This window comes from Rhamphochromis longiceps, linkage group LG12 (assembly GCF_057381845.1).
Source record: "Rhamphochromis longiceps isolate RC_006_pf linkage group LG12, R_longiceps_female_GT1.1, whole genome shotgun sequence".
NCBI classification, from domain to species: domain Eukaryota; kingdom Metazoa; phylum Chordata; class Actinopteri; order Cichliformes; family Cichlidae; genus Rhamphochromis; species Rhamphochromis longiceps.
Genome location: NC_140568.1, coordinates 30186951 through 30203706, shown reverse-complemented (window position 1 = coordinate 30203706; position 16756 = coordinate 30186951). Strand labels below are relative to the sequence as shown.

Sequence of the window (16756 nt, the reverse complement as noted above, 5' to 3'; positions counted from 1 at the left end):
ATGTCCAGTTCAATGCAGGAACACTTTTCACATAGCACATCTCTTAAAGCGACATTGCTTTCAAGAGTCTCACAACATTGTGCTTGTTACTGATGCGGCAGCATCAGAACAAGGCAGCAACACGGTTACACGAGATCACATCACAGACACAAGCAGGGTCTGTCAAACAAAACATCGTCACCACACTTAAAGCCAGCAAACTGACGTCAGAGCACGCAAAAATTAATATATTGCTTCACGTTTTTGAGGGACAGGGGAAGCGAGGAGTGCTGGATTTATCTCTGTTTGCAAGCCAGCATTTCCGCTCCGTTTCCGAGGACCTAAAAAATTAAATCAAACACTCCTCAGGTAAGCAAAACACAGGAAAACGATTTTAAAGCACCACTTCAGCAAAAGAAGTAAGGAGGGGCAGCTGAGGGAAAAGCAGCAGCAGAACAGCAAACACACTGATGTGATGTGTAGCCATGCTGGGTTCTCAGATGTATCAGTGAACACTGATGGTGCACCTCTACGAGGTCAGATCTGACTGACCACAAACTATAGAGCTTTGTTCACCACAGTTTTTTCTACCTGAATTTATTTAACATAGGTGAAGTTAAACATTTTGCTATGATGTTACGATGAAAATCTCAGGCTAATGATGGAAATGAAGATGGCATGGTCTTATTAAAGACAAGCAGAGTCAGTGGATGACAAGTCTGGCAAAGAAAAAAAAATGTAAAGAAAAGCCTTCATACTTAAACGAATGGTGCTGAAGGTCTTTATATCCTGCAAAGACTGCACGTGCGTGTCATGCAGGCACACTGACTCAGGTTCTGGTCAGCACATAAGGTGTGAGCAAACAAGGCCCACAGAGCAGATGCCTGAAGCAAAGCGTGTTTGTGTGTTGATTTGTGGATCTGCAGAGGGAGCAGAGCCAAAGGCAAAAACTGACAAGTTATTGCAAAGAAAAACTGACCTTTTCTTTTTCCATCCTGTCCAGACCTTTAGACAGTATAATGCAGAAACCTACCATTTCTTCCCCCCCCCTTAAAAGGCTTCAGATTATCAGGATACATTCTGGATGTTTAAACTCACTGGCAACTTTATGAGGTACACCTATTTAACTGTTTGTTAATGCAAATAGCAGCAATCCAGTGCATTTAGTGTATGAAGACATGGTCAAAACGATCTGCTGAAGTCCAAACTGAGCATCAGAATTTGGAAGAAAGGTGATTTAAGTGTTAGTGTAACGGTTTTTGGTGCCAGATAGTCTGGTCTGAGCATTTCAGAAACTGCTGATCCACTGGGATTCTCCCACAAAGTTATCAGAGTTTACAGAGAACATAATGTTACAACGGTAACTCAAATAACGCAATTTGTTACAACCAAGGTATGCAGAAGAGCATATCTGGATCTTATATTAAAACTTAAGCAGCACTATAGCTACTGCATGCCACTCCTGTCAGCTAAGACAACTTACATACGCTCAGAAGACTTGGGGTGGGGGTGACCTGATGGGTCTCAATTTCATCTGCAACATCCACATGGTAGGGTCATAATTTAGCCCAAATATCAAAACAGGTATAATGGCTTGGCACACTTTTGCTCCAAACGAGCATCGTAAAAAAAAAAAAAAAAAAAAAACCAAGTAGTATTTTTGCTAACCTGCTAACCACGTCCATCCCTTGATCATATTGCACCACATCACAAAGCATGATGATGAGTTCACTGTAGTCACCAGATCCCAATCCAACCTTTGGTCTGTGGCTGAACAGGAGATCGTTGTGCGTGTGAAGCCTGTATGGTACCATCATGTCAACATGATCCAAAAATCTGAGAAGGGTTTCCAGCACCTTGTTGAATGCCATGGAGAATTAAGGTAGTACTGAAGGCAAAAATGGGTCCAATTCAGTACTAGCAAGGTGTACTTAATAAAGTGGCCAGTGAGTGTATACTATAAAAATGGTTAAGTCTGCAGTTTATGAAATATTTACTTCTATGAGCAGATATCCAAGGCAGATTAACAGGACTCCAATTAGTACAACTACACTTTGTTCAATATGGAAATGTAAAGTATTAACTTAATACATGTTCTCCAAGGCCAGAAAAAAATATAATATAAATCAAGTCAACTCCCATTATTTTTTTGTACTTTTGGGTTTGTTTGTTTTTTTAAGGGCTTTGGGGACACTACATTATTTTTTCAGTGTTCAAGAAAGAGACGCTGACTCTGCTTCAAAGCTGAGAAAATAATTGCACCCGATTAAAAACATCCACTGAGCATGTTAAATAAACTTCATTAGTTAAACTAAAAGGGCTTGTGTTAGTCTTGTTTTACTTTGCTGGCAATCTGACACTTAATTCATCATGCTTAAAATAATTAGAGGTAGGCTCAAACAGGTTTGTGTTCCTATAAGTGGTTTCTCGAACACTCATTGTCAGGTCAAGCATAACGAGCAAATTAAAGGCAAACATATCAGGAAATAATGACAGTTAACAAACTTGGCAAGTCCAAACATACTGTATGCTTTTTTTTTTCCCCCACTGTGTGTTTAACTTAAGAGACCTACAGTTCTCCATCCCTATAAAGCTGCTTTAGTTGCTACCGTGATTTAGCGAATAATGTAAGGCTTAGTCCACACACACACACACACATTCTTGTTCCACTTCAACTCCTAGGAAACTTCCTTGCCCCATTCTCACTAATTTGAGCTCCTTTCAATTCCTTTTTGGTACGAAGCAAACTGTCTGGGACACTACCTCCCTCCCTCACTCAGGCACTACTTTCTTTTACATACCGACTCATCGTTGGAGCATTTCATACCCATTTTAACACTCAGGTTTTATGCTCAGTGGATATTTTTAAGGGTCTTTTAAACCAGATATTAGTCATTAAGTGTCTAACATAGAGTTAAAAGCCTACTTTATGTATTAATCACAGAAATTCTTCATAAGAACCTATTTTATATCTGGTGTGAGTCTGTATGGTCGTGTGAATAGGGCTAATGCAGACTATGTAGAAAAGAGGTTGAACCAAACTAGGGTTTCACAGGGGTTCTAGTAACACTGTACTCACTACTACAGCTACTCAAAACACGGAGCCCGCGTCTACCTCGACTTCCAAACGACCTTCGCACAGTGGCTGCAAGCAATGAACAGAGAAGTGAGGTGAGACAAACAAGGAAAAAAAAAATCCTTTAAATGAAACAAAGCATAATGTGAAGTGATGCGTGAATAGAGATTTTTAATATGACACTGGAAAAAAAAGTTAACTTATGAGAAAAGTGACAAAAATGGTAATGCAGTTCAGTGTCATGTAAAACATTTAAAATACATTTTGAACAAAGTACAATTAACTCTTGATTTATGCATTATTACTAGACAACTTGTATTAAAGGAGAGAGAGAAACGTATACATGTCTGGACTAATAAATGTGGTCCTCATTTTATTTTTGGCCTAAAATGTGTATTAATAGCAACAGTTTGGCTTATGAGAAATGTTTGTCATGTTTATATGCCAAGCATAAAATTTAAAAAAGGAGACTGTTAGCTTAGCTCACCATTAAAATTAGGCAAAGCCAAAACCACTTTCCTACCAGCACCACTTGCAGCCTTTTGCACAGATTTAAGGGAGAAATCTTTTTTCCTTTTGATGTTCAGACACCATTTTGCTCTCAACAAATTAAACAGGGATTGTCAAAGAGTAAAGGACAGATATTTCATTCATCAAGATCCAATATGGGATTTAAAAGTTAGCTTAATTTTTGTGAGATTTATATTATAACCCACATTATATTATTTTAAGGTTTACCTTACAAAATAAAGCCTTTTGAGGCAACTGTTGCAGTGACTTGGCACTATATGAATAAAACTGAACTGAGATGTTGGCTGAACATTGATATAAACTGACTGATAGCCCTAATTATGCTGGCCTATTACCATGTAGAACATTTGACTAGGTTAATTGTCATTTACCTGTAGGCAAAGAATCAATCATGCATATGCTAAACAGATTCTGGACACCACAATAAATTAACACTGCGGAAGTTTGTTTATGCCACTGGAAAGAGAAGGAAAAAAAATTATAGCCATAAATAAGACAAATTTTAGAGAATGTAAACTTTGGACTTATGGGTGGAAATCCCCCCCCCCCCTTTTTTTCCAGCGGCAGCTCAGAGCTAAAAACATTAGCATCTTTAGCCAACTAGCTAAAGATGCTACCAAAGTTGATGAGTTACCAAAATTAAGTTCGCTAAAGTCGGAAACATTTTAAATCTCCCTTAATTTTCGAAGCAAGTGTTTTTAAATTGTATAATAGGGCTGTTCGATACGTCTATCGTTTCATTTTACGCCATCATTTGTGTCGCAAAATAAATTGTTTACAGCAATATTGTTTCATCGTTTTGATGTCACTGTAGTGGCCATATTAATTTCTTAAAGTTCTCTTTCTCTTATATTTAATATAACCACACTACAGATGGATAAGCGCCTGTTTTTATGCCTTGTGGTTAGCAAAGACTGTGATAAAACCATCGGGTGTCCGCTTGTTTATGTTCCACATAAACCTTTCACAATAAAGCTCAAGATCCTGTTGAGACTTCAAAATAAACTGAATCACGTGAAAGATTATGCTGAGTATTTATGGATGAGAAGCAAAAAAAAGAGCCGTCAGATGCTAAAAATTAAGACTTAGACTCAAACGTTAGAACAGGCTTTTCCCCGCAGCACGCTGTGTAATAAATACACAAAGACAACAGCGGCCTTTACAACTTATGTCTAAAAATGTATCGTTTTATGCATCAGTTAAAACACTTGACTCCAGGTACACAACGTGCAGCTGGAAACACTTCACGCAAGTCCAGCTGCCCATATTCACAGAATTTACAGAAAATGTAAACATTTTGTGATTTATATCGTTATCGGACGATAGATGTCTTATATCGGGATATGAGATTTTGGTCATATCGCACAGCCCTAATGTATAATTCAGTTACATTTTCCAATAAGAGCATGGAAAACATACTTTAATAGAAAGCAGGCAAGCAAAGCTAACCATCTCCTGGTTATAGTTTTGCATCCAGCATTTCACTTCTAAAACACCAACAAGAAAACAAATTTGCTTATTTCTCAACATGTGACAAGATTACTAAAGCCAACGCAGCCTTCGCCAGCTAACTCTTATTGAGGGTTAGCAGTTAAAGGTTAGCTGTGTTTATAGCCCCAAAACTGGGAAACGTCACGTTTTAGTAACCGCCTTTTTCAAGTCACAGTACAAGGCTTGTCCAAGCTGCACACTGATAAATATAGTCTCAAGTCTTTTCTTTCTCTCCCTTCATCTAATCCCTCAGTCATTCCTCTCAGGCAGGTTGCATCACCATGGCTACCAATGAGCTGAGCTCCCAGCAGTGAAGGCGCTAGGAGAGTTAGTTTGTTCTGTTGGGAGTTAGTGTTAATAATGTACTTCAAGGCTTCCTTCTTACACTCACTGGAAATCTGCACTCATGAACAGCCTTATTAAATATCATGTCAACCAAATGTCACTGAATTTACTGTACGTTAATGCTGTGCATTGACCTGAAAGGAGGCAGTAGTCATACTGAGTCCAGTGGCTCTGTGCACAACCTGGATTTTTGCAGGACCTCAGATTTGTTTACTCAAAAAGCAGGATTTGATTATTTCCTGCATCAACAGACGCGGTCCTGCCAGTAAGGAACAAACTTGAGCCGAACAGGGAGACTGTTCAAGAGCCCTGCCTCAGTGGTTTGGAACCAGCGCTGAATAACTTGCAAAGAGTTCACCTCAGTAAACTTCGGTTTTGTTAGTGCTACCCTTCTGATTTTGACAGTGTTCCAAGACAAGATGTTGGTTAAACATTACTCAGTCTCATACAGCACAAGTTACTGAATAGCCATAATTGTAAGAAAATGAGTGCCCACCTTTATGCACAAGTCTGCATCAGTTCAAAAATAAATAAATTAAATAGAGTCTAAAAATCAAGCACTGTAAACTTGATTTTAAATCAACTTTCACAGCATAATCACTCAACATGTTGATTTGGGGTCAGCCATTGATTATGCCCAAACGTCATCTTAAAGAACAAATTGAAAAATCAATTTAAAATGGAAAAAAAAAAAAAAAAAAAAAAAAAAAAAAAAAAAGCACAAACCTTTAATACCAGTGATTTAAACACATTACATTCAACACTACATCTCGAATGGTGTCCCAGTTCAATACAACACACTCATAAAACACTGAAATAAAAAAGGATTCATCAGCACAGATGTTTGGCATTTTAAGGCATGCATACGCTCTCTGGTAAACATCACAGCAGCAATGTCACAATTTACTTGATTTTTGTATCTGTCGTCTCCTTTTTTAAAAAGGGGAAAAAAGTAAGAATTGCACAGAGAGACTTGATTAAACTCTGCAGATTTCAAATATGCACACACTCTTTCCCAATCCCATTATTCCAGCATGAACCCACAACCTGCTTGGAGTTGGTATGTAGCATTTAAGTCAGACACAGCCCGGGTGATGTCAAGGGAGCAAATGAGACAACATCTTTCAGAAAAATGGCCTCCAGCCCAGAGCTCTCAGGAGCCACAGAGGCGGCCTTGTGTCCCACCATGACGCTTTTTTTTTTTTTTAGGCTTAGACATTGACCCGCTTGAGCCGGACTGCAACAGTGCAACGTGCTGTGCAGAGAACATAAACATAATTTAGCCACCTGCGCCCGGACGAATCTCAACCAGCTTTCCTCCTCCCAGCTCAGCTTGGTTTTAAGAGTTTAAAATTACTCTAAATAAAAACGCAAAAAAAGGAGCTTACAGATCTCCTTTGTTCACCCGTGTGTACATAACATGCACACACAGACGATACACACATATCCAATTAAAGGTGTAGTGAAAATGATAGCTGCTCTTCTTGTCATTACTTTAACATTTCCAAATTTGTTTGATGCCCCGGGGACCAATAGAAGGCAGACAGTGAGGATTAGGGCCTGATGGAGCTTGTCAACATTTCTTTTCGAAGACAAAACTTAAGCTCGTCGACTTACTCTTCTTTCTCTCTAATGAGGCCTGCAGAAGCAGACGGGATCAGAAGTAGTGATGACTGACGGTGTTACGGCTGAGGGGTAAAATGATTAAAAATCATTTCTCAAAGTTAGTTCTGCGTTATCTAGGACAAGAAGAGGGGAGAGCAGCGTCTGAGGCGCACTAGCACCCAAACGTCGCACAATACTTGGCCTATTTAGAGTCTCTCCCAGTTTCCACGAGTCTATTCACACTCAACCATTAATTTGCATTGGCTAAAGATTTGCTTATTTGTTCATGAAGCACTCTTCTCAGTTGCACTACCTTTTTTTTTTTTCCACCCAAGCCTTCGGTTTTTATTTGTGTCATACTTTTCCTTATTTGAGAAGCCTTCTTTCCCTTTCTGTAGAGGAAAATCCCAACACCTGTTGCATGCAGCCTTTTGACAAGAAGCAAAAGGTGAAGTTGAAGGAACAAGGAGGACGATGTTACAGGAAGTTGGCATTACCAATTCCCCTAGGAATCACCACAAATGGTCGAGCATTGCATTTTGTGTTCTGATTATTAGCTTCCATTAGGCAGTGCAAGAGCTCCCACTGTTCCTGCTAATGCCCTCGATACACAAGCTTTTCAAAACCTACAGAAATATGAGATTCAACTCCCCACACCATAATCCTTCCTGTGAAGCTCACTTATAAGTTAACAAGCTTTGGTTCCTTACCCTGAGACCCACCTGATCTCACAAGCCTGTCCAGCCTCTCCATGGAGGGGGAGGGCACCCTGGACCTGGGGCTGCCCGGTAGGGAGCACTCAGAACCGGCATCAAAAGAGTCCTCGTGGTTCAACATGAGCAGCTCTTTCACACATTTGTGGCAGACGCTGTGCTGGCAGGGCAGGATCAGCGGATGGGTGAAGAGCTCCTTGCAGATTGGGCAGATCAGCTCCCTCTCTATGTTCTTGATCGGGACCTGATGATGGAGAAGGGATATCTGAATAAACTAGATTTATTTTTTAACATTTAGAGGCGTTTTCAGACAGCGCAAGTGCTGTCAGGTACACAGAACAAGACAAAAATAACTTGGAAACAAAAAAGGTGAACAGAAAGACAGAAATAGCATCACAGCTCAGAAGGATACAGCTCTCTTTGATTCCCAGACAACTACTATAATGAAGATGCTGTCTGAAAATCTGAGCAGGTATGCTGTGTCACTGCAGATGGAGAAATGCACTTTAAGGTGGGCACACTGGGGTGTAGGTCTGACGGACAGCTATACGGATTTCAATCACTCCCCTGACTATCACAATAATGGCCATCCGCAGTGTATTTAACATGTTAGCGATAGATTACATAAACCGGGATTAAGCCCTGCTAAATATAGAGAAACAGTGAAACGCATGAGCCCAGCAGCTCACGTTTCAGCACATTAAAGACGATTACGAGCGCCTCTGCGGCAGTCCTAAAGCGGCAGATTGGTGATTTCTTTCAGGTGGTGTGATGAGACATCCTGGCGTAATCAATCAATCCATCCTCCTGCTGGTGGTGGTGCTTGAACAGCAGTAATTTAGAGAAAACACTCACGTGTTAAATACCCAGAAGGATAAAGGGAAGTTTAAACAGAAAACAGTGACCAAGCCTGTTTGAAGCGAGTCACTACGCAAAGAAATAAGTGAAACAAACGCTGGAGTCAGCAATGAATGGAGACTGGTAACTTTTAACAATGCCCAGTCCCAGCAGCAGAGGCGAACAATGACGAGTCTCACACACACACACACACTACTATGAAACTCACTTTTCTCCAACTTACCCCGTTTATGCTGCTACGCCGCATCTCTGCAGACATCCCGGGGGAGAAAACGCTGTGTGAGAGACTTAAAAACACTTAACCCGGCGTGTTGGCTCGAGCTAAAATACCCGAACTTCTCCGACGCGACGTGAAGATGCCGACAGCGACGGATGAGTGAATTTAAATAGAGCGACGCTGCTGAGAGAGTCTGCGCCGGCCGCCCGGAGTGAATCAGCAGCCGCTTCTCTGCTGCAGGAGAGCAGGCGGGGGGAGGGAGGAGGGGAGGAGAGCCGTGTGGGAGGGGGGAGTGCGGATGGGCGGATCGAGCCGAATATCGGCAGTATCGTTACTGGCGCGATAGAATCGATATTTTCATAAGAAAATGTTCAAATACACGAAACGTTGAAAGGTTGTTTTTTTTTGTTGAATTAACTAATTCTTGTGAAAAGTTACTGAATTATGTTACTAGGTCATTGAAACACATGCAAACATAGGTGGAAATACAGTATATAAGGCAAAAACAAAGTTTGTACAATCCTAATAAGCTTGCAAGTCAATATTTGGTGTGACTCAATATTTCTTCAACAAGCTTGTAAATTCTTTGAGTGCTCTTCAGGAACAGTTCTCCGGGCTTCTTGAAGGACATTGAAAGCTTTTCTTTGGATGTTGGCTCCTTTCTGTTCTGTTGTTTGTCCAGATGATCCCAGTCAGTGTTCCCAGTGTGACTGTCAGTGTTCCATTGTGTGCTTTTCTATCCTGGTATGCTTTTACTGCTCTGGCAGTGTGTTTGGGATCATTGTCATGCTGGAAAATGAAGCCATTGCCAATGGAACGCTGTCCATTTGCATGATGGACTCCCTCTTGCCAACCGTTCTTTCACTGAGACCATTTCTGATGAAGCTTCTGTGAACATCCTAAGCCTCTCTCAAGTCCCGTGTCCGATATTTGCTGGATATGTTTTGTTTGTTTATTTCTTAGGGATATGATACTCAGGTGCTGTCAATCTGCTGTACATATGTTTTAATGCATACCATTTCCTTTTCTGTCCTCCAATTGTCCAGTTTCTTCAATTTTTTAAAGTGCACACTGCACACCATGCTGAGATATGCCAAGTTTTTGGCTAATAGCACCTCGGGAATTATTGGTGCAAAAATACTGCTTTATTTCTATCAAATTATATTATTTTTGGCACTTTCTATAGATTCAACTAAAGAAATGGGAACATATATGGGAAAGGCTGCCAGTAACAAAGTGCCTTAAGATGCAATTTAAAAGTGGTTCTGTTATGTGTTATGTGTAGACACAGCACTAATTCACCACTAATTCATCCCTTGAGTTAAGTTACCTTCTTATGTTTGAATTATTCATAGGTCAGTGTTAGGTAGCTTAACAAATGAAACATTCTTCTGAAAAAATGATTAGGTACAAGGACTGGACTGAACATGAGTGAAAGAAACGTCGGCTCCTTGGAAACAAAGAAAAAGAGAAAGAAAGAAGGGCGGGGGGCCTCAAGACTTTTGCACAAAGCTGTATATCAGGGTGACAGCCCAGGTTGACATTTTTGGGAGACAATGTTGAATGTTTGCAGTCATACTGAAGAAAAGTATGCTGTGTTTGCAGATGTTAGCAATGTGGTGTTTAATGTGTGAAGGCTTGTTGAGAACAGACCGGTAATTAAAGTGTCTTCATGTGCCGATCAGCACTTGAATTTGAAGTTCAAGGGAAAGCTCTCAAAAGCTTTACAAAAGTGCTTAAAATACAAAACAGCCTACCCTTTTCAGTATGTCCATCTTTACACCGGGTTACTACACTGACACCCAGAAGCAAAGGGGGCCTGTAAACTGAGACTGCCGTGCTCGTTACAACGTCAGGGTCCTTCCCATTACATTAGAGGATTTATGACTCTATAAATGCTTGCTGTAGTGATTATTGCGCAGGTCTGCAATTATTTTATTGAACACTAGGGTTGCCTGGCAAGTCACCCCAATAATGTTTCAGTTAGAGAACAAAAAGTGACCATAAAATAAGTTGGGTGCTTTGAGGAGGAGCTGTAATTCCTTCAAGAAGTAAAGTGGCCATGTTATTTGAATTGATTAACCGGCTTCTGCATGCACAGTCACTGGAGGCACAGAGGGCAACTTTAGGACTCTGTTTAGTCATTTGTTTGTTTGCTGGCAGACACTCGGGCCTTGCAGCGACACTGCCAGACAGCACTGTCTTGCTGCTGTGTCACATGATGAAGTTTCTGCCACTGTGGACTTTCACTGTGCTTCTGTTCCTCACAAAGTCCAAAGACTTGACAACATTAAATGTCCTGTATGATGTCATTATGTCATATGCTGTATGTCAACCTGTGACTGACTGACAGCCTGTCCTGAGTTTAACTTGGTCCTCTAGGATTTGATTCACCCTCCAACAGCCCTCTTTGATTGGATGGTGATCTATTAAAACTAAATTTAACAGTTTCACAGAGGTCGTAGAAATGTTCTGACACATTACCCTCACTTACAGCATTTTTGCACTGCTGTTCACAGAAAGACGCTCAGCAAAGAATTTCTAGTTACTGTTTCATTAATAGATTTACTGGGCTCCTAATTTTATTTATTCTCTGGTATAACACTATCACTCACTGTGCACGACAGGTCTTACAACAGCTTAAAATATAACAGAAATCTGCAACTGCGGCTGGCATGTGTGAGTCAGTCGCCTCTAAGATCTTCTCCTGTTTCTGTCACACACGAAACACATGTACAGCTCTGTGCACGCATGAACGAATGCCAGAGATTGTGCTAGCAGGAGAGATACATTTCAGCACATTCTGTCAGTCTGGAGTGCATGAAATGGGTAAAGACACCCACCCAGCCCTCCCCTTTTAGTCGCAAACACACCTCAGTAACCCAGTCTCACCAAAACCACAGCTGCTGCCAAGTGGCCCACATAAGTCGGTGTTCTCCCTGCAGCAGTAACCAGTAACACACCCAGAAAAACCTCTAATTAAACTCATCATGTTCAATTTTTAGATAGATAGATAGATAGATAGATAGATAGATAGATAGATAGATAGATAGATAGATAGATAGATAGATAGATAGATAGATAGATAGATAGATAGATAGATAGGTGAGGTTAAATTAAGGGAATGAATCTCTACTTTTGAACTGCAATAATGTAAAGTGACAAATTTTCCAAGAACAGAATAAAATAGTTTGTGCTACAGGAATACAATAGGTGTGTGTCTTAATAACTCAGTCATGCACTCGTAGTGTATATAACGTAATATAATAGGATATTGTGTGACACCAACAAAGAACAGATTAGAATAGAAGTCTATGAGCATGCCTCTCCATCCTCCGACAGTCCTGCAGGCCGGCCCGGCGCTGCTGTTGCTGTCGGAGCATGCTGACAGGCAGATCGCCGCTGTCAGAAGGACCATAAATCATCCGAGCGGATGAGCCTCACCTCGCCCCTCTCGATCCGCTCCACGATGCTGGCGAACTCCGTCATATCCTCCGAGTCCGACATGGCTACAGATGATGGTGATGATGGTGGGAATGACGATGGATGCACAGTAAATAGAAGAAGAGAGCACCTCGATATTTAAAAATGCAGAAAAAAAATGACGCAAACAACTGCTGCGGCTTGTTAAAGAAACAGGACAAAAGCTTCACAGCTTCGCAGGGGAGGTGAGACAACACCAAGAGAGGAAGAGCCGCTCCTCAGACCATATCCACATCATCCATCCTCTCTCGTCCTCCCTCCCTCTTTCTCTCTCCGCACGGGTTTAGGTTTGTCCGTGGAGACTACAGTAGCCCACATATGCCGGCAGCAGTTTAATTTTAGTTAGCCTCATCTTGGAAGGAAAAACCCCGCCCTCCCTCCTTTGTAGCCTCCTGTGCCATCTCCCTCCTTATCCCCACATCATCCCTCGGCGGCGATGTCTCGCCTCACACAGCTCTTTGTACTCGCCTGATCTACCATTTATCACCCCCCGAGTGAATGACTTCCCTTAATCTGTCAATCACTACAAAATCATAATCATGTCAGCCTGAAGATTAAGGGTCGGGTAGGGAGGGGGGGGGGGGGGGGGGGGGGTGTCTCAAATCAGTTAGTGCCGCTTATTCAAGTTTCTTTTACGCATGGCTGGCGGCGCACTCACGTGCGCACATGACGCTTTATGGGCCGACTTGTGGTCATTTAGCCTCACGTATGAGACTACAGGTAGCCTTTTTGTGCCACTATTTGGTTCATTTTGTTGTTTGGGAAGCTGAAAACCGCCCCTTGAATGTGACGAATCCAGACGTGTAGAGGTTTGGAGAAAAAGCCAGATTGTGAAGCCGGATTAAGTTCGTGTTTTTAATTTTTCTGGCAATTCCACTTGTTCCGCGTCGGCAGATGGCTGCACGGCTTCATGCAGATATATTCCACCCCATTGAGCATGTGGAAGGGGGACAAGCAGGCACACTGCCCTGACCGAACAACCGAAGCATAACAAACTTATTAAGTATGTTTCCAGTGGCTCCCAACCACGGATACGATCACAGTCAGCTGGCAGCAGTCGAAAAATCTCCTTAAAAAAACATTTAAAGATGCAGGTACATAACTTAACTTCTAATAGAATACTACAATAAAAAATACGAGCACCCCATCGTTGAATGATTTAGAGGTCACTAGGATCAACTTGTGGACTGAACAGACAGCAGTGAGAGGCTGCATTTAGCCAATGATGAGGACAGAAGGATAAATTGAGGGATTATCAAAGCTGAACTTCTGTCTGAGGGCAATGTGATTTCACCAGATTTCAGTGGAAAAATCTCACACCAAAACTAAATGTGGCCCTCATCATCCTGGCACAAGGAAAACCTGAGGGATGACCACACACCGTTAGTAAGAACTCATCGTGTAGGAGGCATTAATGTCTGGAACAGAGTTTATGGCCATCCATCACGTGCTGCTGCGATGCAGTGCTTTAGTTGTCATGTACATAAACCCGAGATGACACATAACTACCCCTTAAAATGCCACAGTGCTCTACACCTATTGCAAAATCAATATAAAGTACTGATTAACGTGTTTCACTAAGTAGGACTGACAGAGAATACATGTTTTATAAGCACACATTAGTTCACCTAAGGCCCTGTGATCGTTCCAGATGAGTCATTAATATCACATGAAAGGCAGAGTGGTAAACATGCTGCATTTCTTCACTTGTTTTAGTAGAAACAGCTCAGTTGGCGACTGAGTTTGCATTAAGCGATGTTTACCGACTCATATTAGGTCTTCTTTGCTGGCAGATATACATGTGGGAGCATGAGAGGTGTTGATGAACTCCACAGCTGCAACTTGCTGCCAAGGGAATATCTCCAGACATCACCAGTCTGGGTTAGGCTGTAATCACTTGGGTAAAAATACTTTCCTAACCTCATGTTTGTATTTCTATTGCTTTCTGTGGAGTGGGGGGCAAAATGTAAGATCCACTGCTGTTTAACATTTTATAATGTCCAAAGATTGGATATCAGTGCCACTGGGCTCCATTAGCCTGGCTCGTGTTATCCTATCAGTGCCAACAGTGAAGTCTGTGACTGTGCTGTGCAGCTCCCAGGTGGGACTCCATGTATGTTTGCACGTGTGATCTGTATCCAGAGGAACCCCCCACCTCCCCCACAGCTTTTAATGATGTTTCAGTTACTGACCTAATAAAGCAGAGGGGAAAAAATCATCTCCCAGCTTTACTCACTACACAAGCCATCCACACTGTAGAAACATGAAAGGCAACTGAGGCAAATTGAGGGAAAATACCGACCAGCTGTCATCTTTCGATGTAAAAATAAAACAACAACAGTTGAGTCACCGAGCCATATGCAGGACACAGTGAAAGGAAATAAAGCCTTTCATAAAGAAACTCAGCTGTTGCGGGCAGCATGAATCATGTAACACCCAAAGGAGCGAACACTTGCTTTGTCTCTTTTTGCTGTAAGGAAGTATTTAACATGAGATACTTCCATCCAGGAGGCATTAAGCAAGGGGAAATCCATCTTTGGCATGACAGCTGGGATGACAAGATTCACAATAGTGAGAATAAAGTGCCATGCCATGACCCGTCAGACCCAGGAGAAGCATTTTTCTCCCCACCACAGCAAAGATCGAAACTTTTATCCAAACTTGGTCCTGTTTTCATTCTGAGACTGATCCAAGACCTTTAAGGTGGACAGGTGAGAGTCCATACTCATGTTTTAGTGCAAAAAGGGGACAGGGACTGACTCTGAAAGGACTAGTTGAAGATCACATTTTTGATAGTTTTGTGTTTTAAGAAATTCGTGCTTTATTTCTTTCTGTGAGTATTTATTGCAGCTAATGATTAAAGAGATTTTTATTGTCGATTGTTTGTAATTGCTGTTGCAGTTGTGGATGCTTATTGTAAATATGGCCAAAGTTTCAAATAATGTCTCTGTATACCCAGGCTTTAGACTGCTCAAAGTGTTCACTTACAGCTTTTTGGGATCTTTATGAGGCCAAACAGGCTGACAGCTCTGGTGCTTCCACTCAGAATCAAGCAGAGCTTGATGGGAAAGACAGTTGCAGCGTGGATGTTTGAGCTGCTCCCATTTGAATCTCATTCATGTTTGGAATCTTGTCCTTTCAGTGATAAAGCCAAAGTATTTGTAGGCTTAGGTTTCCTTATGAAATGATTTCTTTTTTGAAGAAACTTGCCACATAGGAGGGTCTCAGTGGCAGGGAGGCAGGGATAGGATTTATTTCCTTATTACACCTTTGTGCAAATAAAGGCATTTCAAAAGCTACAGGCTACTTGCTATATGAAATTTCAATCTGTATTTTTCATTATAAGAGGAAAAGCCTTCTTTCCCAATAAAACAAACACATGGCATGTACAGTATGTTTTTTCCCCTTTTGGTGCACATCTGGAACATAATCATTTGCATTTTCGACCAATTTTGGTAACCCCCATGGCTTTTCACCTCCAGGAATGAGTCTGTTTTTAACAAGCAAAATCAATAATTTGTGCAGATGATGCACACTGGCCCCACGGGACAAAACTAAACTGTTTTTTTTTTCTGAATCTGAAGCTGTTGATACTGAAGGAAAAACTTCAAGAGGGGCCAGTAGATTTGTCCACCATCTCCCAGATTACAGAGTACCTGACAGACAGGCCACAGTTTGTCAGACTGGCTTATCATCGTCTGACATGGTGACGGGCTGTCTCCATTCCTGTTCCCTTTGTGCACCTCAGATTTTGAATACAACCCTATAGAAACACTCTGACGATTCTGCAGTGGTTGGATGTACTAATGATAAGCAAGAGGAGGAGTACAGAGCACTAGTGGATGATTTTGTGTGCATTCTGTGAGGAATCACCTGCTTGTGAATGCGAATAAGACCAAAGAGATGGTGACGACGAGCACAGCTACACGACCAGTGTTGGTCCTGGGACCGATTGTCTATTTGATGGAGGTTTACCCATGCAACCATGACGGCAACAGGCTGACCTGGAAGATGAGCAGGCTCTGTTTACTAATAAAGCTGCAAACCACAGCAAAACAGACATTATCAGTCTGCTGTAGCGAGCACAGTGTACGGAGCAGGAAGGCTGGCTCTGTGATTGGCTGAAGTAACAAACCTAACCACCTCTGCTGCACGCACTGGACAGCAGCAGAGAAACTTTCTCTAACAGGCTGATTCAGCCACATGGACAGATACAGGAAGTCTTTCATAGGTCATGTGACACATCTATCTGAAAATCATGTTTTCTCATGTTAATGGTTTATTCAAACCCTGCACCCAGGAACCAGACACGCAGCAAAAAAAAGGGTGGACAGATCTATATTTAAACGTATACTTTGTTTCCTTATTTGGATTTCAAATCAGATTTTACTTTAGTGAAATATGTTGCCATTTTGAATTTTATTTTACTGCGCTAGACACTATTATACCTATGTTGTT

At 41.5% G+C, this 16756-nt stretch overlaps 1 protein-coding gene across 5 annotated transcripts in view; it reads right to left on the bottom strand.

Moving 5' to 3' along the window:
• trim36 (tripartite motif containing 36) overlaps window positions 1-12551 on the bottom strand; it is a 32783-nt gene extending 20232 nt beyond the window's left edge. For 2 of the 5 annotated variants that reach the window (XM_085425759.1, XM_085425760.1), the window contains exons 1-2: window positions 8822-9030; window positions 7738-7984 (exon numbers count right to left, since the gene is read on the bottom strand). In XM_085425759.1, the coding sequence (XP_085281885.1) occupies window positions 7738-7984; window positions 8822-8857 (283 nt within the window). In that variant the 5' untranslated portion in view covers window positions 8858-9030. Of the gene's footprint in view, window positions 1-7737; window positions 7985-8821; window positions 9031-12259 lie in introns of those variants that run through there. The other 3 variants (XM_085425761.1, XM_085425762.1, XM_085425763.1) reach the window with 2 other exon arrangements.
• Window positions 12552-16756: the final 4205 nt, after the last annotated feature.